This window comes from Lineus longissimus, chromosome 17 (genome assembly GCF_910592395.1).
Source record: "Lineus longissimus chromosome 17, tnLinLong1.2, whole genome shotgun sequence".
NCBI classification, from domain to species: Eukaryota; Metazoa; Nemertea; class Pilidiophora; order Heteronemertea; family Lineidae; genus Lineus; species Lineus longissimus.
In genome coordinates, this window is record NC_088324.1 from 9,998,538 (window position 1) to 10,025,985 (window position 27,448).

Genomic DNA, 27,448 nt, shown 5'->3' on the forward strand with positions numbered 1-27,448 from the left:
AAGTTTATTGGCTTGACGTGGATTGCGCAATCACGTCCCACCTCTTCATTCACTGTTTCCGCAAAAACAAGCTGCACAGACCGAATAATCTTGTGTAAACGTAGTGTAAGTATTGCCCACTCAAAGAACCCCCGCACTTTAAAGAAGAAAAATGCATGAAATATTCCTTTTTTCATCAAAATGATAGTGCCTTTTTCTTGTAGTGCACATCATGTACATTTTGTACAGGGTGTTGTTGTTGTCGGTTAATACGGTACTCCTGGAATGATAGTTCTTTCAACATTTTTCTTTATCAGGGGCACACCAGCCATCATGCCAGTCAAGAAACAGTTGGACTTGGAATCACTCGAGGCCTGGGTTCCTAAATCTTCAGATTCCATTCCACCGGATCGTGGACCACTTGAGCATGTCTTCATACAGATGTTTTCCATGAGGGAGAAAATGGAAGCCATGATTTTAGGTGCGGCACCGATGGGACAGGACCCACACAGCGATGCACGCCAGACAATTCTCTGTTTGGCTAAAATGCTTGACCAGGATGAGAGTAGTAAGACAACCCGAGGCATCATCAATGCTGATGATCAAACTGAAGGGATCGTTGTTGACGTGATCGCTTTCAAGGGAAAGAAAGTCTGGACTCTAGGTGATGATGACAACGAACCGATTGTGTTTGTTCGTTACGCCTACCACACTGCTGATTTCCAGGATGATATGAACAATCCAGTCGATACCTTTGCCGTTGTTCAAGCCATTGGTAAGAGTATGCCACCTCGGGGTGCTACGACGATTACCTGTGCAAGCAGGGAGGAGATGAGAATCCTGAAGAAGTTCTTCGAAGATAACGCCGGAAAGATTTCGCCAAGTCTCAGAAACGAGATTGAAGGAGGCATCGATAAAATGTTGATGCTCATCCCATTGTCTTATACAAGTTATTTGTGTCCACTTCCTAAACCTGAGGCAAATAAGGAAATGAAGTACTGTAAAGTGTGCGGCAGTGTTGCAAAGAAGGTCTGTACAAAGTGCAAGGTGGCACGTTACTGCAGTAAGGAATGTCAAGTTCAGGATTGGAGGAGTGGTCACAAGTGTGCATGTAAACCGCCAGAGGAAGTGGCATTGGAGGCAGCTGCTGCCTCTGCTACACCAGATAATGATGCCAAAACCACTGAGAACCCGTGGGTGGATTTTGACCCAAAGAAGACCCCATCGAACGCAAATTATTTTTCTACAATTTCTCACGAGAGTTCGGTGTCAAGCATACAAAAAAACATGAAATCGAAGTTGAAGTGTTCACAAGATATGTTTGAAGGAATCAAGACCGATAAAATGCTTACAGTCAAGGTGCAGATTCCTACTGGTTCTCATGCTGATGACTTCGCCCCGATTGTCATTTATCCACAGGGTAAAAAATTCGCACTGTACGGTGTTCCTCAGAATATTGTCAAGGGTCGTGATGATTATCGCCGAATTCACAATCTTGTTAAGTCACGCGGATTCGACGGTGGTCTTGGTATGGGTGGTGGTAAGATCTATCTTGATGCTTATGTCACAACTGAAGGGTTGCTGCGTGTTATGCTAAATGATGTTAAACCCATGCAGAAATGGTAGAAACACTGAAATATCTCGTGTTGACATAAGGAAATCTTACATCTTATCCATCTAAGTTGTTTTTCTCAGACAAATAAATCCAACAGAGGAACTGCCTCGTCCGGCGTTTGGCTTGTTAGTGAACACTTGTATGCTTGTAAATGAAAAATGCGTTGACCACTGATGTAAGAAGGAAGGTCAATACAAATAAACTTGAGAAAAGTTTAGTCCATTTTCAAAAACTTTTCAGCCAAGTTGCTGTAGTTCTGCTAGTCTTCAACTAAACTCAGTTGAGATAATGTCCAATGGGCATACAGCTGATGCATTTACCTTGACTTATTTGATTTGATATTTGTGATGGTGAGTGAGCTGCATTTACTTTTATTTGTAATTTGTTTGATAATCAAAATCTGTTGAAGACTTACTAAAATCTTTTTTTTGCATTGTAATGACAATCGAATACGATCTTGACTTTATGCTTAGTATTGATTTTTGTATAAGTTTTTATTGTTGGACAATCAGAGATCGATAATGTCATGACGGCCAATAATAAATGTCACATGTTTCAGCGCCAACAGTTCATATGTTCAGATGCCCTTTGACATATAATTACCCTATTAGGCCTCGAGCTCATCTTCCTGGGGAGCATCACATGTCAAAACTCAGAAGTTGCTTCGAGTTTGTATTTTGATTTTCGAGATTTTAATATTTAGATGTTGTTGTACATGTATGTATATTGTTGACTTGGCTCCATCAGCCATTATTAATCCTTCCACACGCTGTGCTCGGTAGAACCATGCATAAGCAAATGTTGTCATATTGCCTTTGTACGGGAGTACCAGGAATCTTGCTTTCATTTATTAATAAACCAAAGAAATCAAGATGATATGTTGGGCTTGATTATTTTCAATGCAAATAGTTTGGTGTACTTGTCCTTGTACACCCATGATTAATACGGGTCCTGGTGTGGATGTTGCAGTCCTAACATTTTGTGTGTACAGATTTCAGATCAGATATCCAGACCAAAGAGGCTGGCTGTTGTATGCAAGCAATCGATCCAGGCAAGCTCTCTCGTCAAAAACTTTTGCCTGGCTTCCTGAGAGTTTAGTGGAAGATGGATGAAGGCCAGCACATGTGCTTTGCAGTCATTTGTACCCCCATGACCCAGGGCAAGTAGAGCAAACTGTTTATCAATTTTCTCTGGGTTTGAACGTTACCCCACTTGGGTGTGGTTTCAAATACATTATTTGTCACTTCGACTTACTTTTCCCGACTAAGGACAGTCGGTCACAGTTGACTAATTTATCACTGTTTTTCATCTAACTATGCTCCCTGTGTCACATACATCAGTTCCCCGGTATCCGATGAGGCTCAGCGAGATGCTGAAGCCTCATATTATTCACTTTGGATACAGGTTGGCTACCAGTGACCATATGTAGCACCTCCTAACAACTACAGGTTGGCAGAAGACATGTCACATCCAAGTGACGACCTAAGTCAAGATCTGATTTAGAGTCTGACTGGAGTTAAGTTGGTGACCACAACTGCAAAAGCTGCAGTCCCTGACCAGGGCAATAGTTGCGGTCCCGAAACATTGCAGAACAACACAAGAATTTCAAAGAAAACAGGATTTAATCGTAAAACAAGATTTAATCATGAACATCAGTGACCAAGATACATCCGAAAGTCGCAACAATTTTGATGGACATGGAGCCGAAACAAAATCTGTATTTTCTCCACTATTAATTTCTACAAGCCTGGTCTATATATCTGGATTGGTCAATGGTTTACATTCATGAATCGACCGGTTCTTTCGACCTGAGGGCTAAAGGCAACAGCCCGATATGTAATATCCACCGAGATTTTATTCTGTTCTGAAGAAAAAGACTTTGTTGTTGACTTCAGACATGTTATGCTGACCCGGTCACATTATATTTACACATTATCACAGACACCTATCTTATATGATCACATGGCAGTAATTATAACAAATACATTTTGTAATACTATAACAGTAATTTGAATGACAACAGATAACAACACATATTCTGTCTTCTTGAGTGAGTGCAATTTGGAAAGAAAACAATAAATTTCTGATGTAAAACATTAGCAATTGTGCTGTTAATGACGGATATGTTTATCTTCAATGTAAATCAATGATGCATTTACCAGGCAAAAATGTCAATTGGGACACTTTTACACAAAAATATACAAAAATTTGGCGATCTTTACATGTATTCTGTTAGCAGATTGGTTTTCAAATTATCAAACCATGGCTTTCTCACATAAATGTTAGACCAAGCAAAGATAAGTGATTGTATAACTTTAAAAGTACAATCTGAGTATCGGTCAAATAGTGGCACAAAAATACTTCTATAAGCATGATAAATACAACAATGGATAAGCCATGATTATCATAGGCCGCCTGAAGGGCAAAAGGCCCATCACAACACTTTTTCTAGCACATTTAAATTTAAAGGACGAGTGTCTTGAGATAATGGCAGGCTGACAAATGTTCATCAAGCATTCGCATGGCGGACAGTTCATACATGAATCAATGTACACCAACATACAACTATACATGTACTACCAACTTTTCGAGTATACTTTAAGGCGCACGTCTGCAGGGCTTCATGTAGCATAAGTCAGGAATTCAAAACCTTATCTACATGAACTGTAATTATGGTTACTGGTCACACCACACAAACATGCACCAGGTGAAAATATGAGATACATTCTGCAGTAACAATGCCAATATCTATTTTTAAAAACATACAAACTTTCATTGCTGTTGACTTCTAACAGCGCAAGAAAAAAAAGGCAGTAGCCCATGATATGAATGATATTGGAGACTTTTCTTAAGAAGTATCCTAGGATTTACATCCTATTTGATCTCTGTAATCAGGCCACCTCCTTGTCAAGGACAGCATTTGTCAGTTCCAAGCTGAAGGGTGTCCTTACGGAGAGGTTCGACTGAACTAACAGTTCACACTCATCAGAGAAACTTATGGCAAGGGAGATCAGAAATTTTTACAGATTAATTTTATCATTTTTTCCTGGTTTTCTTGACTGGTCTCCTGACTCAGTTCCTTCATCACTTCGTCCATGAGCAGTTTCTCAAAGCGACGCCGATCAGCTTTTAATTTCGCGGCCTGATCGTGGAGCTGGGTAGCTGGAGACTCAGTGAAGGGTTTATCCATTTGGAACGCCACATCAACTAGATCTTGGAAGCCCAGGTATGCTTGGAGGACCCCAGGTAATGGCAACTCCTCAAATTTACTCTGTGGAAGAGAACAAGCCACAGTCGACTTCAAGGAAAACTTTTTGAAAAATGTTTTAATCTTAGAAGTTGGTTCCTGGACAATGTTTGTTGCATGAATTTTGTCTGCAATGCATTTTCTGATTGTTAGACGACTCAAACATTTTAAGCTCAATGGTTCATAGAGAATATTCAAGAGGTTGTTGCTCATGTTTACCAGACAGTTGCCCGTTTCGAGTCCAGCCATCTGCAGAGCCCCGACCGTATCCTTGTCATCTGCGCGAATAATCTTTGTCGATAGTTTTTCACCAAGTTTCTCTGGAGCGCCAGGTACTCTGCAGGCAGCACTCACAAGATAGCGTACAATAGGCCTGGAGTGTTTGTACGTCTGAGTCAGAAGTTCGTCGTTGTAGAGGAACGGCATACGGCACCCATGATCGATCAGATGTTGTAGGGTCAAAATTAGACGCTGTGTCGTGAATGTCTGACTCGAACAGTACAAGTTGAATGGATTAACCGTCTTAAGTTGGTGAATATTTTTCAAAACAGAGATGATCAATGGATCGCTGAAGTGGGTGTTGTTGTCGATTTTTGCTCCAGCGTCTAGGAGTATCTTGACTACCTCATGGTGATGGTGATGACATGCGAGATAGAGTGGCGTCTTTCCCATACATTCCAGCACGTTCACATCAGCACCGAATTCTAGCAACTCCTTAACAAGATCAGCAGCACCGTAAAGCGCCGCTAGATGAAGTGCTGTTCTGTCACACGCATCTCGGGTATGAACATCTAAACCATTTTCGAGCAATTTACGCACAACCTTGACACTCGATTTTCCAATTCCTATTGTTGCATGAAGCAATGGTCCCCTCACCTTCCCATCTTCACCTCTACAGAATTGACTCACACTACAGCCAAGTTTTATGATGAGATCAACAGCCTCTGGGTTACAGCTATTGCAAGCAAATAACAATGGAGTATACCCCTTGGAATTACACATATTGAGATCAGACCCACATTTAATCAGGAGCTCAGTAAGATAGACACTACCTTTGAGACATGCAACATGCAATGGAGTCTCAGTGTTACAATCTTTAGAATCCAAATCAAAATATTTCAAGTCATGTAACATGAATTCAATGTTTGCTTCAACCCTTGTTCTCATTTCTGGCGTATAATGGAAGATATAATCAGAAATTGTTTGTCCTTCTTCACTACGACAGCCATTTACTGTTTCGTCGGTCGGAGTCGTAAGTGCACTGGCAGGGGGCGTTTTCTCAACACACGGACTGAAATCGGTGTAGTTGCGATCACCGATCAAAGAGGGCAGCTTGGACACATCAAACCCTTGTACCTTACACAAGTACTGTTCAACCTCTTTTGTACAGCCGGCAGCAATAGCCAAGTGAAGTGGCGATGCTAAATTACAGACTAGGGCACAGTTAGCGAGTAACACACGTAAGGTTGTAAAGTTTTTGTGGTAGTAGGCAACATCTAGCGGGCTCCAACCACCATCACAACAGTTCACATCTGCACCATTCTTGATTTGCTTGCACAGTTGATAGAGTGTTAAATTCGTTTGGAGTTTTTGACACGAGTCAAGTAATGTCCCCATTTCTGCATCGAAATGAAATTTCTGGTCGCCCAACATGTAATACGGTGGTCCGCTTCCCTTGGCTTTGAAGACCTCTGGGTAGGCATACGTTCTCGTTGGTGTCGTTGCCATTGCCATCTTTACAAATTGGGATGTCTTAGGCTCTAGCTCTGCAAAGAAACAAAAACAATGATCACTGTATGCAAGACTATCTTATGGCAATGTCGTCGGCCGAGGCGATATGATAGCGGAATCCTAGTTTTTTAACCAACTTCAGTGACATGACAGAACAGGACAGGAGTGACCATGTCCCATGGATGGATATGGTGACACACTGACAGGACATAAAAACCACACTCCACAGACACACTGCACTGTCACTGTCAGTGTCAGTGGCAGTGCAGTGCATAAATCAAAATCAAGTGGTGCTGTTTTCTACAGGGTAGCCCAGAATTATGGATAACACAATGGATGCACAAAAAAATTATATTGTGCAAGGGAAAATAATTCTGGGCCACCCTGTAGGCCTACTGTGTAGATATTGATAGGCAAACTGAAACAAACACATCATTCATCTTCATCCTTACCCTACAAAATTTCCTTCGAACGAGGAGGGCAACACGTTTTACCGGGAATAATCAGGGGAACAGCAGCTACTTGAAAGCTGTAAATTTTCTACGTCAAAAAGGAAAGATTGAAAAGGAAAACCATCAAAAAACTAAGATGGGGAAATACAGGAAGCCAGTCAGGGAGCGTTACCACAAACGGAAGAGATACCTCGATTGGAGGCGATTACTTGAAATCTTTTTATTCTGTTATCTTATCTTTTTATCACACAGTGAAAATTATCAACTTCGGTTCGTAGAACTAGTGAACCGACACTTTATGGGTGTCTTGATGAGTGGTCTTGATTGCAGACAATTTAGATCGGGAGGTTACCTCCCGACCGGAAGGTTACCACCCGACGCGACATCACAATCTCCCGGGCGCCGGGCCAAATGTCCAATTTACATGCACCCGCTGAAATTAGGTCTCATTAGGGAGTTGTTTTTTTTATTCATGCGCGGCCCCCTCACCGTAGTTCCTAAAATCATTTATTTCTCGGTCCTTCCAGTATGTCAGCGTTGATTCAGCAGTTGTTTTGGCATAGACATGTTTTTTTGGAGTTTCTGAAACCTAGAACGCTACTCAATAGGCGACTAACAAGAAACTACGCATTTATACTGTTGTTGCCGACGTATGTGTACACTTAACTTGGGATGTGCGTCGGCCCCGTGTTGAAATGCCGTCCAGTACCAGTTGGTGCGTTTTTCGCTGATTTGTGCAAAATTCAACATATCTCAAAAGTTCAATGGTTGACCCTCGATTTTTTTTGATTTTTGTGTGGCGTAAGCAGCTGTCTTTCATGGGAGAATTGTCTCTGTAAGAATTATTCAGGAAGAAATGTATAATATTTTGGTTTTTTCGTGATTGTCCGGCCCAATTGGCAATATTGCCATTTGGGATGGTGAACAGAGCTAGGAGCAAATGCAACGCTTATGATTTATTTAAAGAAATAAAATGCCCGATTTAACATCCTGCAGCTGCAGAATCAGGGGAATCGGGCGTTTCCAGTGATATACGACACAAATGGGTTGTCCTTGTGCATTCACTTTGGAAACGCATTTTAAAATAGATGTTACGTCCTGTTAATGGGGCACGTCATCATCGCGTACATTTGGGAAAAACTCCCTAACGAGACTTGAGGCTCGACGACGCCATCAAAGCTCTTCTTTTAGCGGAGGAAGAAAAAATGTTTTGACAGCGCGAAATTTGATTTTGACACTTTTCACAAAGTCATGTTTTCTAATAATTCTAGACAAGTTTTGATAAAAACAACACACGGAAAAGAATTATGCATATCATGTTTATTTGTTTTGCTCATGGTATTGTTATATTCATGTAATACTGAAGCTGGAGCGACGTCCGAAGAGTCAGCAGGTTCAATTCATATTTTTTTGCATACATGGCGGCATGGCCATGGATACACGTCTTCACCTGATTAAACCAGAACAACCACCTATTGCATGTATTGCACTATTTGCAGTAGAACAAAAAATGTTTTAAAGATAGAAAGTACTAAAAAATAGCTTCATTGTGATACTGATAGCATTATTGGTGTACCGACTTACTGTTTCATCTGGTCCTGCTTGGTAAGGTATGGTCATGGAATTTGTTTGGCCAAAACTATGTTGACTTGACTGCACTTTCAATAGACCTACTTTCTTTTAACTTTAGAATATCGCTACTATTTCAAAATAGTGGAAGCTGGTGCCCTGGGGAATGAAATTGGAGGAGCTGACAACCAATTGTCCCTTGCTGGAAATGATGCAGTGAGTAGATGAGAAGCAACACTAGTTATAATTCAGGGGATTTCGATTGTCTAGATGCTCCCACACTGTACATTTTTTGAGACACCCCTCGCTGTACAATTTCTGAGACGTCCTCTCCACCACTTGGCCTCTACTCTATGAAAAAAGGCAGGGTGCCACATCCTGAAACACATAATTCCCAACGTCAGTCATTTTTTAAACACAGAGTAGTCCAGATTGACGTCTCACCAAGTGTCATCATTCTAAAAAGAAAAAAAAACATAAATTCTAATGAACTGATCAATAATTTATAACTCTCTCAAGTCCCTGTGATCTTCTCAGTCATGTTTTCCTTCTTCAGGACATCAATGTTGAGGTATTGGACCACTCGAGAGAAGACATGACAACTGCACAGCTGATCAGTGAGTTCTGCTCCCTCGGCCATGCACCCAGTATTACCCTGTGGAACAGCACCTGGCGTCAGGTGTTCACCTCAGCAGATGACGTGGTGAGCAGGGGCAACATGTCCATTTGAAGACTTACTTACTTACTTAGCACCCTTGGTGCCTTAGGCTTAGGTGGCACATGGGGCTTCCATCAGGGTCCTCTATTCAAGTTGGTTAGCAACTTTCCCCCTGGCTGACTCCCATTCTCTCGGAGGTCCTTCTCCATGGATCGTCTCCAGGTTTCCTTTGGTCTGCCCCTCGTTCACCTTCCTTGCAGAGTTCCAGTCCATGCCCATTCTATAGGCAAGGCATACATAGTACGTGACAAAAGCCAGCACCATCTCCTTACATAGATGCAAAATGTTCCATTTTGGCAAAATTGAGCTGAGCTAGCTAGCTGCTGCCAGCAGCGCTCTATTGGTCACTGAGTTATGGGATAAAGTTTAGAATAGTCTGACTCAAAGCCAACCCGTTTGTACTACAATCAAAAGGAGGAACAGTGGGGGGGGGGGGAAAAGTATATCATATTTCCTTATAAATATCTTTTTAAACCTTTCCTTCAATTTCAGTACAATGCATGTGATGCGTGGATGGTTGAATTTCTTAGAACACAGGTTAGCAGGCCTGCAACCAGTAAGTGTAGCTGATCTATTGCACCTTGCTAGTTCCCAAGCCATGTGCTGTCATTATTCCTCTCCTCTGGCAAATGGCAGTTAAGTTAGTTGAAATATGGCTTCAAGTCTAAAGGGTCATCAGCACCTTCACCACCTTCTGGGGCCAGAAAGGGAGGGAAACATTTGGAAAAGCTAGTCTGCCATAAACAGGAATGTCCACGCCTCCAACTTTCCTGCACCGACAGAAGATTTGGAGGTTTTAGATTTGATATTGTTAGTTTGAACATTTGATATCTGATGTGCTTTAACACAATCATTTCAGAGCCAACTTCAACTGAGCAGTGGATGTTAGTTGTTGAGTTAGATACTGGAGTGGAGTTGTTCACGACACTTGGGACTCTTCTTGATACTGGAATAGGTAAGAAGGCCGTCAAGGATCAACACAACCTTTCGAAGCTGCATATTTTTGATTAATCAGACTGATCACAAACTTCAAGTGATAATACAAGTCTCAACCATTTCAGTGCCGGAGATTGCTTCTGATTTCTGTCAGTGTATTTATATTGTATTCATTGGCAAATATTTTCTGAGTTATGCATTGCAGCAGTATGAAGTTTTGATGCTTGTATCTTCAGAGCCAATCCTGCAATGGGATATTGGTGATCCTGTCGTGGATCTCCCCCCAGAGTCCAAAGCTAACATAGAGACATCCATCATTGTGACTTCTCCTTGTGCTGCTGATGTGGCCATCATCTTTCCTGTTATCAAGTCCAACAATAGTAAGTTTTGCACCAATAGGTGGTTGAATGCAAGCTGTCATTCCAAATCATTTTGGGTATTTTCATGTTTATTTTAGGTATCATGCAACATTGTTTTACTTCATATTTTTGTACCAGATAACTATTTTTCAAATGTTTGGAATCGCAGTGACTAGGTTAGGGTGCTCCAGACAATAGGCAACATTTAATGTTTCAATCTGAATATGCAAAAAGGTCCTGACCTGTTATTTCCAAACTTTTTCAGATGATGTGAAGACTCTGTTTGCGGGAGTCAGTTACCAAGCTTTAGCCCTTGGCACCATCGAGTGGTTTGAACCAGAAATACATGATGCACCTAACGGTAACCAAAGAAAGATTTTCTACTTTCAGCTCCGGTGTCATATTCTCATCTGTCACAAAAATGAATGTTTTCCATACAGATTTTAGTCGAATGGTGTTCAACCTTCACCTAGTTTGAGCAAATCTAACATTTTCTACTTACACTCCTCATGGTGTTTGGTTAGACAAACAATACGTCTAGTGAGGTATCAATTTCTTAATCCTCAATGTAAGATCTGTAATATAAAGTGGCATAAAGATCATTGTGGAGAACATCTTGTGTTTTGGTGTTTACCTGAGAGCTATACCCTTGATAGCATCCAGTTAAGTGCGGTTTCCCTCATGTTCTTGAATTCCTTACCCTAGGATCGTATGTGGTTGATGCAGCCCTGACCAACCAACATCTTCTGGTTCTGTTGGACTCTGGCTTGTACGTGAGTAACAACCTGGTGGATAAAGAGGAAGATGACCACCACGAAGAGGAAGAAGAAGATCATGAGGAGGAGGAAGAAGAAGAAGAAGAAGAAGAAGAAGAAGAAGAAGATGGCCATGGTCATAAGCGGCGGCGGAAATCGGAGTATGGGCAAGGTCATGGGAGGCGACGGAGAGAGGAGGAGGAACATGAAGGGAGCGAGATCACATTCAGTGAAGTCCACGGACCTTGGCATGAGGAAGACGTAAGGAGCATTCATTTCTCCTCGTCCTAATACAAAAAACCTATGTGCTAAGAAGACCTCTTTTAATCCAAAACAAAAGCTGATGCAACAAACAAAAGTACATGAGACATCACTATTTGTGTCTGACATCATTTGTACTTATATTTCCGCTATTACTTATTGCACAGCCAGTCTCTCAATGAATGGAAAGCAGTTTATTTGAGTTTTGCAAACTATTGAAATACTGTTCTTTCAGCATGCTGATTTGTGCCTGACTTATACAAGTGTTTGCTTGTGCAGGGAAGGAGATGATATGCAGAGTGAGTGCCACCTTGGTTGTTCTTGTTCAAGGAAAGTCTTTAAACAGTTAGTAGTGATAATGATGGTATGGCACTGTATCACTGACTGCGGTCTATCTCAAAGTGCTTTACAACAACTGTCATTATTATTGCTCTCTCTCAGAGCAGCTTACATAGCGCTGATTTGAACCCAATCAGAAGGGCGTCAAGTCAAAGTATTCCAACTGGAGTTGCTATTGCAAAGGTTTTCATTTCCAAATCAAGATGGGGCCTGAGCAAGAAACCTTTCTCGGGATACAAAGGAGAGCACATACTGCACTTCACATGGCCATTTCAGGCAAATTGAAAATACTGAATGGCACTGATTGAGCCTTGAACCCATGGCCTTCGGATCACATGTCAGGCACTCTTCTACTGCACCACCATGCTTCCTGTGGATAAACAGATTGTGTGTTTTTTCTCATCTTTAGGTGAAATTGTCGTCATTGGACCTCGGAACCAGACGAGGGAGAGTTGGTGTTATATGCAGCCTCCTTACACAGAGCTGCACTGCTTCGACAGCTTTGCAGCTGAGGCGGGCCTATCGCATGTCATATCCTTGGCCTACAATGTGCACATGAATGGATTAACGATGGCTTTTGAAACTAAGGTAAAGATTGGGAAAGAATCTTCGTGTTTAAGTGGCACTGTGGCACGCAATCTAACCGTCCCTGCCTTGAACCACAAAGCCATCGTGAGACTCCAAACATGTCTCTTTGTCTGACTTTCCTTACTCCACTCCACTTGTATATAAAGGGTTCTGGTCCGAAATGCTCAACATGTAGCATTGATGGAGCAGCTTGTCTGAGTTCTACTGAAAGGTCAAGAATTGAAATTAACACAGTTGTGTTAGTTAAGACTGTGATGGAGGTTAGATTAGAAAACCCAGAGGTTGCAAGTCCTTAAAAACTTCCCCAGTCTCATGGTATGTCATAAGTATAATACGTTTCTTTTTCAACATTAATATGTTCTCTTCCTCTCCAGGATGGTGATGTTGCAGTGCAAGCATGGCTGATGAACGACCACTACGAACTGCAAGAGCACTCACTTCATCCTCCGTTCATCTTCCCCCCATCCTTCAGGCTTAACAAGATGGAGTTCCACCCAAAAACGAACGATCTTGTTGCCTATGGGAACGAGGTAAACACAATATCGAGATATACCAGGCCCAAGAGGATTTGCTTAGTCAGTAATTTTGGTTGTAAAACTATCGCTCATACCTAGTGACTGCCAACATCAACTGGGATGCCCCTACATCCCTTGGATGATGAGACTGCTGTTGTATCCAGCAGACCACAATTCTCCACGTTCATTTTGTTGAATTTTCCTTTGCAGGTTTGGAATTCAGTTGACGGTGGGAACTTCTTCCGGCAGCTGATGGTGTTAGAGAATGGTGACAGTGTTGTTAGGATGAGTGTGGGTAAACAGTCTGGGGATGTTTTGTTGATGTCGGAGCAAGGATACATTCTGTATGGCAAGAGTGGTAAGAAGAGTTTGAATCAAATTATTGAGCCTTTGGAGGTGGGGACTACCCTCCATGGTGAGAATCGATTCCGTGCAGATGACTGCATCACAGGAAACAAATCAGACTTCCCAAAGTCCAATCTCCATCGGGCATCAGTACAAGAGCATCACTCGATATTTTAGACTTTATCTCATGAGCTGGTGGTGTACCTGAGGCACTCCTTCCTGTTCCTTTGTCTCTATAGTATTCAAGCAAGTCTGTTATGACCTGAAACAGGTTAATTTGAACAACCACCATAAAGAGTTGGAAGCCTTCACCACTTGGCGAATTTCAATTTTATTAGATGTTCCATTTGTCACTTCAGGAATACTTCGCCTCGCCTACGTGTCGCCTGACCTGATGCTGACATGTCTAGACACGTACGTCCCACTGATTGACCACATCAACAACGTCCATTTGGTTGGATGGTGCAATGCTTCAGGTGGCGAGACAAAGCTTTGGAGAGAGACGCTGAATGTCACAGAGACTCTGGAGGTAGGTGCAGTGGACACTTCCTTAGGAGACACCTCTGTAATAAGGACACCCTCTTGTATACATAAACGGGATGGTGTCTTGTGATGAATGCCTGCCAGTCATGAATGTTAATGTAGTCAGTCTGTTTGATTCATCCTTTCAGTCTTTGGATCAGGCGTTTCCCCGCATTCTCGTGCCGCTCATTCTGAGTGAGAGGAGCCTCTTTCTGTTTGAATACTCGCCCTCGGATACCAAGTCTAAATTTCACCAAGGGAACATTGGACAACTGATTGTTCTTAAGTAAGTATTCTTGCCTATAGGCTGTTTAAGAAGTCAAACGTCCACGTCCTTTATGGCCTTTGTGCGAAAACTATTAGACTGATTTCTTCAAAGTTTGGGACCCAAGGGTGATTTCACATTTCTGCAACAATGGTTTCAAAATGAAACTTTTTGTTAAGTATCCATGGACATTGATATGGTGCATGGGCTGTTTACACTTTGGAAATGTTGTTATTTTTCTATCAACAGAAAAGGAGGATCCGCCCAGATAAAAGAGAGATATCTCCGGACGTCCGACACAAGATTTGTATCTCTCCTGCAGGCATATATCCATGATCCATTACACTTTGAAAATATCAATGATAGTCCTGCCCAGGAGTTTGATGTTGGTGAGTTTAGTCGAGTTTGGGAAACATGACAGGACTTTGGTATGTGAGGTTCCCGTCAAGGAGTTAGTCTCTGTGTTTTAGCTCACCTGTGGTGTGGTGCATGAGATTAGAACAGCAACTATTTGGGTCGCATAAAAACTTAAAAGTCGATGATCGCTGTCAATATCTGATAATGAAAAAACTATTTCTAACTTCTTATACAATGCTCTCATTTCTTGCTGAGAGCCTTGTCAGAGTGACTTTGACTTAGAATGACGTCGCTTGTTGGGAGTGTTCATGACGCAAGGATCTTGTCCCTTATACTATCATATTTTCTATTTTTTCATTTTCAGAAATCTCGCCTATTGATGTAAATCACCTGACCAATGTTGCCCTCAAAATCACAAGTAAGACTATAAAGAATCCTCCATCTCATGTGATCTCCATTATTGTGGCTGCCAGGTACTACATCGTGTTGCTACTATAGTGGAGATAAGTTTTTTGGAATTAAGGTTTCACAAAGTATTTCACATGGTCAATCTCGCCAGCTACGTCATGAACACAAAACTCATATAGTTTATATATATATATATATATAACGAGTCTTGTATAGCGCAGTATCCGATCCATTAGGATCGCTCAAAGCGCTGCATCACTGCTAATGAAGGCTTCAGAAAAGAGGAAATGTTTCAAGGAACGTTTGAAAGGAACAATGTCTTGGATGTTTCTGATAGTTGCTGGAAGTTTATTCCACATTTTTGGTACACCAATAGAAAAAGCTCTAGTTCCTATTGATTGCACCTTTGCTCTGGGAGGTTGAAGGAGAGTTTCAGCTGAGGAGCGAAGGGGACGGTTAGGTGTGTAGATTGATATAAGCTCGGAGAGATAGGATGGGGCCAGACCATGGAGACATTTGAAAGTAAGCATCTCATGTGCATGTGGTCCTTGTACCATTATTTCTTTTAAAGATCCTGATAACAAACCTGGTTGGTTGGCAACAGACGTAGGAAAGACTGTCTGGATCGCTGGTAGCGGTTCGTTCCTCATCACCGCCGTCGTCGATAACCTCAACGCTGATGGCATCTCCGTGCTTCCTCTCAAGGAGAACGTCAATGAAAAGAAGGGCTACTGGTATATGTATGATTTTGGTCTTAACGGGGTAAGTTATCGTAATTGAGTTAGTCGACGCAGTGTGCTAATGCAAGGATAAAAGTGAGAGCAAGCATCACCACTTTTCACTTGTTGACTACTTACTTCATGATTGGTTAGTGAATCTTTTATGATTGGTTAATGAATTATGATTTGATGGAAATTTTTTATCATTGATAATAATTTTTGTATCATTGAATCCTACCATTTCTTGCAGGGAGTGCCCCAGTGGAAACTGCAAGAGGACGCATGTCACCAGACAATAATAGCTACGGTGAACTACACCTACATCTCTTACGTTGAGTTGGACTTGAAACAGAAGTTTGAGATAACCATGGTGTCATCACTGCAGCAGGGTATGTCTAGTTCTGAACACACCCTCAGGAGTGAATTTCCCAGCTTGCCGAGAAACAGGCAGGTTTCCCAGTTTACTGAGCTGGTCTTATTACAACTAAGGTATTGGCCATTTTGATTTCAATGCGCACATTCTCCCAGGTCTGACAGCTTGGTGTAAGTTCATGGGAGGCTGTTTCTCCAGGGTGGCAAACACAAAATTCATCCCACATGTGAAGTCTTAAGTCTTGTTTTTAAAAAGATCACCTGGAAATTTGTACTCTTTGGAAGAAAAAGCAGTTTTTTTAAATTTCAGGTGGCATACCCTTCAGCCAAGAGCTCCACGCGTCTTTGAGTAACCCATGGCATTTTAACATCAAACCGACTTACCACATTCAAGGCAATGGGTATCACAGTCTCACAATCAGCCTTGATGCCTATGTCAATAGAAAGGTATGATAGATTATGCCTTGATTTCTGCTGTGGGGACAGCAAGTTTCTAATTAGTGCTAAAGTGGAAACGGGCCTGAGTTTCTGCCTTATTTTGATAATCAATGAAAGATGCTCGACCTCCTGATAACGCGTTTTCTATTCTCATACACGATGTGCATCCTTTCTTAATGAACTGACTCCATTACTGCTTTCAGGGAAAAACGGCGATAAATTTCAAGATGTCTAAATCATCTCTGTTGTGCAAGAAGACTTCTCACACCATAACCATAGCCTCTGCGTGCCCATACGGAACCCACCTGAAATTCCACCATGAAGTCGACATTGCAAATGATGTGTTCCTCCATGGTGAGCAGTATAATGAGAAGGGCATTCCATTGCTGTTTGACCTGCCGGTGAGTACATTGACCAGGTATTGAAAAAGATATTATCATAAATTGACAGGGGATACCCATCTTAGGTCAACTCATTCAAACCAAACCGGTACATGGACCTTGGCTTTGATGAACAATTTGATAACAATTCTTTAACATTTTGGCAGTGTGGCCAGAAGTACAGGATGTTGGAACCCGGTTCAGTCTGAGGGTGGCAACGGAAAAGTTAGATGAGGATTGGTGAGAGTTATCGCTGGGCCAGCATCGGTAATGGTCACAAAGTTCACAGGCGCAGTGGACACCAAATTGCCACGTCAACATCAAAGTTCACTGTAGAGGGCTGTGTTGTTATATATTGGAAGTGGGGATACAACTATTGTTAACATTTTAAAGTTGAGCCTGGTGGCAAAACATATTCCAGCTTAGATGACAGCACCACCTGTTGGTGTGGCTGAACTCGCCATAACTATACACTGATGATATAAGGTGAGAGTCTATCTAGGAAAAAATGACATTTCAGTTTGAAATTACCGATCAGTTTTCCTTCAGGGGGTTCCTTTATTCACAAATTCAAATTTCAGGTGAACTACCGACCACCGTCAGCATTAGGTGTTGAGATCCCCATTTCTGATAATATCTACAACGCGGACCCCAGCCAGCCACTCTTTAATAGTCAACACCTTAGATCCAAGGTAAGCAGTTTATCATACCTTACATGACTTAAAGCACATTAGGGAGTTAAAATCATGCTAAATATAGCATCGGTTTGGAGATGACATCAGAAAGTCACTATAGTCTTTTCGTATAAGTTATGTCCGCATCGTTTGGGCCTCTGGTTGGTGAACTACTGGTTGCATTTCTTTGAAGTTTGGTTTTTAATGATCTGAGCTTCGAAACCGAATAAGTTTTTAGGGAAGCTTTTTGGAAACTGTTTGTGATCATTTGGGGTTGCGGCGTTGCAGTGGAGTCAATAGTGGTTCGGGACATGGGTAACAAAGGATTTAATGTTCTCCTTCTGGTCTAAGGGCTGATTTCCTTTTGCTGAAACTCTGAAGTGAATAAAGATATATGATTTGTATTTGATGCAATAATAATCATCGACCCTCACATTTTTCAGGTGACAGGTACTTACAAGCAATGTAATGGTAAGACGAGCAAGGCAAAATGCGGCTGCACTGAAGCGATGAAGTTGTCTTCTCAAACGTCTATGTCGGACTGTATTGAGCGTGTATGTATGCTTGATATTCGGTGGCAGCGATTTAGTGCATTGACAAGTTCCCCTCCCCCTTTCATATGCAATAGATCCTGAATCGGACCAGTGTATATAAACACTATGTAAACCATGTTTCAGCTGAGTTGAATGCATGATAACTGCACTATGGCATTGTGTATAACCATACTGCACTTCTATTTTTCTGGACCACCAGTAATTACAAACGGCGTAACCCTTTAATTCCTCTTCTCCAGGTTTATGCGGTTGAACATTCTGCCAAAGTGGTGCTGGAGTTCACGTTGGATCAACCTGGGAAGTACCCGCTCTCCCTCTCGAGCGTGTACGTGTTGGCCATCGAGGAGTTGAACAACAGGACAAACTATGACTGCATCAGTAAGTTGTTCAATTCCATTTCTCATGATTCAGAGAAAAGGGGCCAATCCACACTACTTCATCCATTAAGATGAATGTGGGTTCTCCTAGAATTGAAACGGGTCCTTAATCAAGTGGTAGCAAGCAGGGTTAACCACTAGCCTATGAGGCTCCTTCATTGATATTAATACACGGATCTTGAAAATGAAGCCCCAAGCTTATATGAGGTAAAACTCCATCTGTTTTGAATTTCCATTTCATCTCCCATACGGTAATGCTCTTTGTGTTAATGTTTCAGGTGACATTTCCTCCAAGCGTATGTCAAGACAGACGAGCGATTCAAATCCAAATGAAAGGTACCTCAATCCCGAACATGTCACCCTCAATATGATGGTAAGTAGCAAGCACTCTTGGACTTCAGAAGTGAATTTTTGAAACGAAAAGAGAATAAACGTTTTACCACAGGAAGGGGAAAATATTCCAAGGGTCATGTCACCTCCTTTCCCAAAAAGGCTTCACCCATTAAATAAACCATGATCAGTTGAAAACTCTAAGCATCCCTCCATGTTCAAAAATCATCTTAGGGTAGAATTAGCACTGTGAAGCCAGAGTTTCCCAAACGCAAAACCTGCAGTTACCGGTAGTTACCTGCAGTTAGGCTTGTACTTGGATGTGTTCAAAAAATGAAATAATCCAATCTTTCCTACAGGGTTCAGGGCTGTACCACTTCAAAGTTCGTGTTTTGGATGGCTATTCTTATTGTAAACTAGAGACTCAGTTCATGGTGAGTAAAGAACAAGCATGGCAGTCTCTTTAGACCTGGTTAATCCTTTGCACTCAAAGTCCTAGTTTTTCTAAACAGAATCTTCTGATCAATATACATGTATAATACAGCCACTTTTTCTGGATGATATTCCCTGCATTCTAAAAAATATTAACTCAGGCCATATTGTTATATTCTGAATCCTCCGTGGCCTAGTTGAAACTACTTATTTGCCTCCCGAAGTATTTGACAAACGTCCTGCATCCTTCTATGGAATAAACCACGGTAAAACGAATGTCCCGAGTATTTGATCATGAATTTATTGACAAACTTCGACTTGACAAAACGTGCTTATCGTCAGCCAGTCTCCTCGTGCACACGCGAGAGAGATCTGGTAAAACTAAGAAGGAGAGAGAGAGACTGCGCAGAAGCGCGTGCGGGTTTTTATACCCTGACGAGACGTAGCGAAACTGACCAATCAGGATAAAGCATTATACAAGATGTGGCCTTGAGTTTGGCGGGAAAACTGTAACACTACAGTACTGTTTGAAAGTAACCTTATTAATATTATATAACAATATTTTCCTGAAATATAAACTGGCTTCGAGGGCCTCGGACGCTCATATGAGCTGATAAGAACACTGACATGCCAACTGGAAGATACTTGTATGTCGTTTCAGTGAATGAACATGCTTGTTATAAACCCCAGCATTCAACCACAGTCCTGCATGATAATCCTCCTTGTAGCCACAGAACGCATTATGCACTCACTTTTAATTTTGTGCCAAATTCGTTGAATGATTTTCTCTTTTTGCTTTTCTTCAGTTCTACGTCACAAATACCCCAATCGTGCACCACCTCGACATGCTCATCCTATTCTCTGTAGCTGTGTTATTCGGTGGGGGGCTCTTCATCCTCTACCTGAAGTACTTGTCGCTACCAAACAGGACACACGATCGCGTCGCAGAGAGGAAACGTTTCCAAAATATGCTCGCGAAAAAAGAATCTGAATAACTGGCACATTTTGGGTACATAAGTTCACGTTGACCGATGCAACCTGTATTAAGGAAGTTCTTGTTGATACCTTATCCTGTAATGTTTTCTTTTTTATCGCAAAAGTTGTTATTTCCGGTGGTTTCTTTATTTCGAAATCTTTGAAACAATAATGGTCAAGAAATATTTGAGTTCTTCTACATTCTTTTAATCATGCATATTTATTTACATCAATTCATTTTGTAAAAAAACCTGTTAGAGTGAGTTTGTATATTTTACGTTCTGTTATGTTTTTGGTGTTTGGTCACTACGTTTTCATAGTTATTGTTAAAACATTTTGTTGAATTTATAATAAAATTATTTCAGATCATTATATTAGTGTCTTGTCTGCTTTCTAGATGTAATTTAAACATACACGACCTAAGACGAGGATAAAACTGAGAGTCCTTGCAGGTACTGTAGCATACTCTATGCACACTACTATATGGTCACCTTTCACACAAGTGCTTGCTTTCACACCATCACCAGCAATTCCCCCTTCCCCAACAGCCTGCCTTGATAGCGCTGACCTGTATCAATCTTATTCACTCTAGTCCACTTCACAAGAAAATGGCACTGCAGGCAAAAAAGTGCCAACTGACTGGGGAGCATATAAATTTGTTTTGAAGCTCGAGAGCCAAAGGCACTTAGTCTGGGAGGTAGAGGGTTTATGGTTTCACCATCTCCATTCCTTCTTGACCCTCGGTGTATCAACATTGCTCGGCTTCCAGACAACATGCGTCAAGACGGGGCAATGGAAGTTCAGTTTGTCTCAATTCAGCCTTTCAAGAGCCAATAACACTATCAAACTGACTGATGCCAGATATGACTTGATAGGAGGGATCCAACTTCAGTCTCTGGCTTCGAAATACTTTTGATATGCTGAAGCAGTCATAGAGATTGGAGACTTGCTTCAAGATACTTTCGATGCTGTCCCTACATGCTATCATAAATAGAGACGATGTCACAATGAAGTCGAGTCAAAAGTTTCAATTTCAATAAAAGACGGCCCACATATCATGAATTCCTCATGAGATTATATATTCCTTGAGATGTCAAACAAATAGAGAGAGAAACATAATTTTAATAAAAATAATTTTTTATTTTCATTATACCTTTAACCACCTCTTAAACAGAATTAGTGCAGCGTTCAGATCAAAAACAGACAAACGTCGTGTTCAACTTTTTTGAGTTTGGGGAACCAGAGTATTGGCCCAACAAAGAAAAGGCTATCTGCCAATTTCTACACTTATTGAACTAAGCACTTTTATTTCACAGTTGATATTGTAAACAAATTCAAATGCATGAAATCATTCAATAAATTTCCCTCCTGTAAGATTTTGAACACGTAGGAAAGAAAGCGTTAGTCCAACATACCTGATAGATCTAAATATTTCATCAACTTTATTATCCAAGGGTGAGCAGTTTGAAATAAATAGCACCATAAATGTACTTCAATAGTCCAGATACAACAAGCACAAAATATTATACAGACGTGTACCATAATATGTATGCCGAGGATAATTTGTAGGAAAATAACTTTTGCCATACTGCCAAAAGTCCGACTTATGAGACACTACTGTCGCGAAGTACTGTCCCTTAACTACACTCTTCCTTTAGGAGTTGCCATGGTTACACAATAACCAAATCTTCCAACATGGCCACCAATCCAGCTGATCCATCCTTCTTACTCGCGGCACGAGACTTCATCAAATCTTGCAAAATCCCCGCCGTTCGCCGGAGATTGTAACCGAGCAGCTGCGCGTCCTTCAGATCCTGAGAATGTGACCTCGAACTTGGCAAGGCGTAAACAAGTTTATTGACATCATCTTGGACTTGTTTACTAAACATTCCACGGAAGACGGTCTTCATTTCGTCCAACACTTCTTTCTCGATGTCTTTGTTACGACATGAAAGATTTAGGATAAAAACTCCTGAAACGAAAAACTGAAGATGAAAGCTTTTTGAAGATGAAGACGTAGAAAATTCATTTGTTTGTCTTAAACTTTTTTCAAAGACCTCTGAACTTGTTTCATATTAAGCACAGTGCAGCGACTGCAGAAACTGACCAGGAGTGGTGGAGAGTTTAGCTGTTTTCCTTACCTTCAGGATGTAAGATTTTATCGACCTTCTCCAGCACCTCTTTCTCAACAAACGCTCTTGGTGGACACGACATCCCAAGACTCATGTCTTTACAGTCCACGTCGAACATGATCACATGTTTCTTGAGACCTGGAGTTAGATGATAAGAAATTAACTCATTGAGAAATCACAAATCTAGATATCAAAACAATGTCATTGTGATCAGAGACGGCACAGTTTTGTTTAATCTGTCACTGAGTACTGATGTCACGTGTTGTTTTTGGTTCCTACACACAAGTCTGCCTCAGTGTCTGAACCTTTACTTCACTTGATATCAGACAGACACCAAAAACTTCAACTCTGACCAGTGATCACTGATGAAAGTCCATGTACCTTGTTTTGCTAACTTGTCGATGTAAGCTAACCCATCACAGATGAACACGCGCAGATGATCGTCTGCTTGAAAGTCGAACCAGTCAGTGGCGATCTGCAGGGTATCGGGATCGATGTCAATGGCATCAAGGTAGATCTGAAAAGTATCAGGAACAGTCCACAATGTGATATCCAAAATCAATAACAGATCGGGCCCCAATGTTGTCAGGGCACCTTTCCCACTCCACCCCATCAGTCACAGAAAATTGAAGTCCAACACCAGACTCACTCTACAGTTACAGTTTGGAAGGTGAAATACAAGGCGCCCACCTGGCAACCATATCTGATACTGCTTCAGGCCGAAAATAGACAAGGCACCTCCCCCACCCCACCTAGCCCCACCATCCATAAAAAATTGAAGCCCATCGGGTAACTTGTTCTGCAGTTAGAGCCTAGAATGTGAAATCCAAGATGGTTGCCTCACACCGACAAAAATTGTTTGTTTATGAGATACTTGAAGAGAAAGCTAAGCTATACATGCTCTCACGGAAAACTACTCACATTTGGATAGGCATCGTGTAAATACATGGCAAGGCTACCTCCACCTAGACCAATCAGGGCGATGTCAATTCTTGACTCTGAAAACAATAACATACTCTGAGATTTTTTCTTCACTGGGGTATGATGGTTTTGTGTTTTCACGCTTGAAACATGCAAAGATTGTTGAGTCAGATGTCACCCTACTCAAATACGACATCAGTTTTTAGAGCTGATCATCAATTTCTCAAACCTTACCTGATAATTTTTGAAAGTCCTCCACAAAAGCTAGACCAGCCACCATTCCAACATGGAACTGACACGCCAAGTGGCTAGTGTCCACTACCATCTTAGTGGTCTTGTTCTTCCCACCCTTTTTCTTGATTTGTACTGTAAGAGAAATAAGAATAGAGACGACGATTCTCGAAATACATGTCCCTCTTAATTTAGTAACATCTGATAATCATGATTGTTCAATGGCTACAAAGGTCAGTGAGGCCTTATACTGCAAAGGAATCTTGAAATAGGCATGGCGTCTTCCTAATGCCAACCATGATGGTTTGCCATTTAATAGAACAAACTCTGATATAGTCACCTTTTGTCATCCTGGCTTCTGACTGAACAACCATCGGATTATTCAGGAAGATGAGACGTCGCATGATGTCACCTTCTGTAATGACGTCTTCTATGACATAATCTCCAGTCATTTTATTGGTTCCCCGATGTTTGATGGAGCGCTGTCCAATCTCATCTCCAATTGACAGAAACGGAACCTATGGAAACAAGATCGTAAGGAAAAGAAATGCATGTACATCAATTTATAAAATACTCTAAACTGTGATATTTTTGCGAAATATCTTTCACAGAGGATTTAACAGCTCTCTTCTGGAGACGTAGTCATGAAATTGTAACAGATGCTCAAATAATGAATACACTTATCGCAGAACGCAGCGATGTTCAATTCTTGTTGCAGGCACACGAGATGGCCCTGCAAACGAGATATTTCTGTCGCATATATATCATGCGAAGTGCTTTTCCAAAAGGTGGCTACCATAGAGGATCCAAATAAAAATTTTTAAAATCAAACACACACCTTGATATCCCCTAGATTAGGAGGAGCCAGCTCCATTACTTTACTTGATAATTCCGCTTGGATTGCATCGAGGCTGTCATACTTCTGGTCGCGATGGAGCGCCACCACTATCAGACGTTTAAACCCAGCGGATTGTGCCAGTTGCACCCGTCCCTGGTCTGTTGAAAACAGCCACTCTACTTCTCTGTAGAATGAAGAGAAACTTGATAGCAGCATTTTCAACAAATGAATAGTTTAAGGAATTAAAGCCAAGTCAGAGTGTCTTTTTATTGAAGCATGAAACTTGGCCCATGACCCTTTATTTCGAAATTGTTAACTTAAAAACTTTTGCAGGACTCCTGTGATTTTGTCAAACATTGATTAAACTGCCTGTCAAGAAAGTCTAGCTTCAGCCTTGATTCCTCCAAGCCAGACTGAAACTTACTTACCTTCCCTGAGGCACAATGAATATAGCAAACTTCCTATTTTTAGAAACTCTAACATCGCGGTCCACAACATTCATGGTGTAGCGGGGGCTGGAGGATGCTGGACTGAACAGCTCGATGTTTATTTGACCATCATTTGCATCTAAGGACCTATAAAAAATTTATATATTTGCTACAGTGATTTAGCTTGCCATCATTTGCAGCTTGACTTCCAACGAGCTGAGCTGTCCTGTACTGGCACTGTCGGGAAAGGGGAAAGACAATGTTTATTCAACAATGTCCCACTGACTTGATCCCTTCTGCATATTATGTGCCAGAGACTGAAAATCCATATCAAGCCACCAATACACTTTATAAATCTAGCTCTGAATTGCCAAGCCCACAGCTTATTGTACAGACTGCTAACCTTTTATTTAGCTGCTGTCTGGCCAGTGCGTAATGCTGCATGGACTCCACTACAGCTACCACCTCATCTGTTGAGCTCACTCGCTCAATCTTATCTTCATTGTAACACACTTCAAGAATCTGAAATACAGAGAAAAATATAGAAACAAACGATAATGTGGTGAATATCGAAGTCCGAGAAGGGTATTATCATCATCGTTATTTTTCTGGGCCTGGTTGGTCAGGCATTAACACAGCTACACATGACAACCATAAAGATTGGACAAGAAAATATTCGACAAAAGTTTGGTTTACCTTGATAGGATTCGGCATCGGCATAAACTTGGTCATGACAAACACGAACACAGGCATGTGGAATTCCTTCTCTAATTCCTTGTCAGGATCCTCGACAACTCGATGTAGCCGAACTGGCCATCCTCTAAAATCAGAATAAATAATGACAAACATGAATTGAAAATTTTTCAGATTTTTAAAACTTGTTGACCGAACTTATTAAAGGGAGACTATAGGTAGGAGGTTGGTCAGATCAAGTTACAAAAAGTTGTGTATTTCTACTTACATGCCAACAAAATAGTCCATTATCTTATCAAGTATATGTCTCTGAGCCAACGAGACGCAGATATAGCGGCCACCAACTCGTAAAACTCTACCGATTTCAGCGAACATTTTCTCAACTGTTTTCACAACATCGTCACTTTTGTCTGTGAACAATGCATCCAGTGTTCCCTTGTCTATCACTGTTGAAAAGGATCCAGCCTCAAAGTCCATCTGAAAGTGAATCAAATGCAAATTAGTGAAGGTATATTCCCATTTTGGTTTAGAAGTACTCCGGTATTGCATTATGAAAGAAAACTACTAGAAATGCACACGCAACATGTAACCAAGGAATTAAAATAAACAACGAATTTCTAATTGCTTGTATTTTATTGTCCTTATACATGTACTCTAAACATTGAAATAATTACAGCTGTATATAGTATGCGGTTTTTTTGGGCGAAATTGCATCTCTGACGTAGTCTAGATGTTACATTTTGACAACACTCTTACCTTTGTTACATCCATTTTAACAAAGCTCATTTCTGTCCTGTCTTTATTTTTCTCCTTCATCTGTTTGATGACCACGTCACTGATGTCGACATTTGTGATCGCCTGGAGGCCAATGTCGTACATGTCTGCACTAAGTTGCGAGTTGCCGCAGCCGACCATGAGGATCTTGTCGGATGTTTTGACATATTTGTGGAGGATACCACAGATATCGGCATATTCTCCATACCTTGAATGAAAGAGAAAGGTAAAGGCTTTGTAATCTCTTTACTAAGATAGACATGATTTCTAAGCAAAAACAGGGCCTACAACACGACGTCTCCTGATGCATGTAGTGAATGAGTATGTATTGAGTGAAAGGGCCTAATATTGTCAGGATGATTCGCTATAAAACCAAGGTCTGATAGTAATTAGTATCAGGCACTTACCATTCAAAGGATTTCTTTCCTCGTTTCTTAAAGAACTCCTCCCAGTAGCCAGCAGACCGAAACTGGTCTCGATGCCTTGGCAACAAGTCCATAGTTCTGAAACAAAAAAGTATCATAAAACAGAAGTATTGGGTGACATTAGAGTTTTTGATACTTACCTCTCAACGATACTAGGTGAAAGGGGTGCAGATGGTGGCTTCTCGTGGGCAGCGCCTGCCCTTCTTTGGGAGTGACCTCCCCAGGCATGATACAGCCCCGTACATGCACCTATACCCTATGGGATCATCGCTGTTCTTTAATTTGCCCCCAGATCAAAAGGAATCTAGTGAGTGATGATCAGAAGAAGAGGGGCTAGTGTAGTAAGCAGTGCCAGAGTCATGAGCAGTCTTTTTCGAGATAGGGATGGACGCATTTGCAGAAAGATACTATTTCCCCCTGCGTGCTGAGTGGTGGATTACATTGGGAATTGGCTGCAATAGCTTATTATTGGGAAACGGGACTGGTCTTGGGCTTTGCTGGATGTAGCTAGAGAAAATCTGGCAATAGGTTTTTCCAATGAACTGATCTATATTCGGACAACATGGCACACATGCCTCTAATCACTCTTTCAGCAATATAACATGTACTTTACAGATACCTGTGACGTGTAGATATCTTTTCTCTATCGGATCACTGTTGAATAGTGGACGTCTGAATATTCAAACCACTAAAAACTTAGAAAAAGAAAATGTTTTCATCAAAATATTTTGTTGTTGACGTTGCTGGTATAAACTAATCAACCTGTTCGTTCGTTCGGGCCGTTCGTTCGTTCG

At 41.3% G+C, this 27,448-nt stretch overlaps 5 protein-coding genes across 5 annotated transcripts; 3 read left to right on the plus strand and 2 right to left on the minus strand.

Annotated features, from left to right (window-relative positions):
- LOC135501381 (uncharacterized) lies at nt 1-2,465 on the plus strand. The gene is made up of 2 exons (XM_064793468.1): nt 1-105; nt 297-2,465. The coding sequence occupies exon 2, from the start codon at nt 313-315 to the stop codon at nt 1,603-1,605; it is 1,293 nt and encodes a 430-aa protein (XP_064649538.1). The 5' UTR covers nt 1-105; nt 297-312; the 3' UTR covers nt 1,606-2,465.
- Nucleotides 2,466-3,214: 749 nt separating this feature from the next.
- On the minus strand, nt 3,215-7,421 carry LOC135501686 (E3 ubiquitin-protein ligase MIB2-like). The gene is made up of 2 exons (XM_064793926.1): nt 7,025-7,421; nt 3,215-6,607 (listed from the first exon to the last, which is right to left on the minus strand). Exon 2 carries the CDS (start codon nt 6,573-6,575, stop codon nt 4,605-4,607), a length of 1,971 nt encoding a protein of 656 aa, XP_064649996.1. The 5' UTR covers nt 6,576-6,607; nt 7,025-7,421; the 3' UTR covers nt 3,215-4,604.
- A 1,767-nt stretch (nt 7,422-9,188) lies between these two features.
- LOC135501000 (cation channel sperm-associated auxiliary subunit beta-like) lies at nt 9,189-18,808 on the plus strand. The gene is made up of 22 exons (XM_064792719.1): nt 9,189-9,296; nt 9,804-9,867; nt 10,171-10,266; nt 10,484-10,627; nt 10,872-10,967; nt 11,312-11,622; nt 11,858-11,921; nt 12,371-12,549; nt 12,924-13,079; nt 13,275-13,422; nt 13,769-13,938; nt 14,081-14,217; nt 14,446-14,585; nt 14,918-14,971; nt 15,533-15,723; nt 15,931-16,069; nt 16,363-16,499; nt 16,694-16,891; nt 17,452-17,562; nt 17,988-18,098; nt 18,338-18,476; nt 18,771-18,808. Exons 1-22 carry the CDS (start codon nt 9,189-9,191, stop codon nt 18,806-18,808), a joined length of 2,931 nt encoding a protein of 976 aa, XP_064648789.1.
- Nucleotides 18,785-20,397, plus strand: LOC135501094 (cation channel sperm-associated auxiliary subunit beta-like). Its single transcript, XM_064792894.1, has 3 exons — nt 18,785-18,848; nt 19,165-19,239; nt 20,044-20,397. Exons 1-3 carry the CDS (start codon nt 18,843-18,845, stop codon nt 20,230-20,232), a joined length of 270 nt encoding a protein of 89 aa, XP_064648964.1. The 5' UTR covers nt 18,785-18,842; the 3' UTR covers nt 20,233-20,397.
- Nucleotides 20,398-21,369: 972 nt separating this feature from the next.
- LOC135501233 (eEF1A lysine and N-terminal methyltransferase-like) lies at nt 21,370-27,392 on the minus strand. Its single transcript, XM_064793227.1, has 14 exons — nt 27,274-27,392; nt 26,637-26,732; nt 26,212-26,437; nt 25,724-25,932; nt 25,459-25,582; nt 25,166-25,284; nt 24,763-24,909; nt 24,335-24,518; nt 23,837-24,014; nt 23,500-23,631; nt 23,266-23,342; nt 22,726-22,861; nt 22,354-22,482; nt 21,370-22,184 (listed from the first exon to the last, which is right to left on the minus strand). Exons 2-14 carry the CDS (start codon nt 26,726-26,728, stop codon nt 21,883-21,885), a joined length of 2,055 nt encoding a protein of 684 aa, XP_064649297.1. The 5' UTR covers nt 26,729-26,732; nt 27,274-27,392; the 3' UTR covers nt 21,370-21,882.
- Between the last annotated feature and the right edge of the window lie 56 nt (nt 27,393-27,448).

Bases quoted from the DNA above. Each gene is read 5' to 3' on its own strand.
- LOC135501381 (XM_064793468.1), top strand. From the start codon at position 313: ATGCCAGTCAAGAAACAGTTGGACTTGGAATCACTCGAGGCCTGGGTT.
- LOC135501233 (XM_064793227.1), bottom strand. From the start codon at position 26,728: ATGGACTTGTTGCCAAGGCATCGAGACCAGTTTCGGTCTGCTGGCTAC. The intron at 22,862-23,265 runs GTGAGTAGTTTT...GATACTTTTCAG, and splicing joins TACACGATGCCTATCCAAAT to ATCTACCTTGATGCCATTGA. The intron at 22,483-22,725 runs GTACATGGACTT...ATCTAACTCCAG, and splicing joins CGACAAGTTAGCAAAACAAG to GTCTCAAGAAACATGTGATC.
- LOC135501686 (XM_064793926.1), bottom strand. From the start codon at position 6,575: ATGGCAATGGCAACGACACCAACGAGAACGTATGCCTACCCAGAGGTC.
- LOC135501000 (XM_064792719.1), top strand. From the start codon at position 9,189: ATGACAACTGCACAGCTGATCAGTGAGTTCTGCTCCCTCGGCCATGCA. The intron at 14,218-14,445 runs GTAAGTATTCTT...TTCTATCAACAG, and splicing joins GGACAACTGATTGTTCTTAA to AAAAGGAGGATCCGCCCAGA. The intron at 14,972-15,532 runs GTAAGACTATAA...TTTCTTTTAAAG, and splicing joins TGTTGCCCTCAAAATCACAA to ATCCTGATAACAAACCTGGT.
- LOC135501094 (XM_064792894.1), top strand. The intron at 19,240-20,043 runs GTGAGTAAAGAA...GCTTTTCTTCAG, and splicing joins AACTAGAGACTCAGTTCATG to TTCTACGTCACAAATACCCC.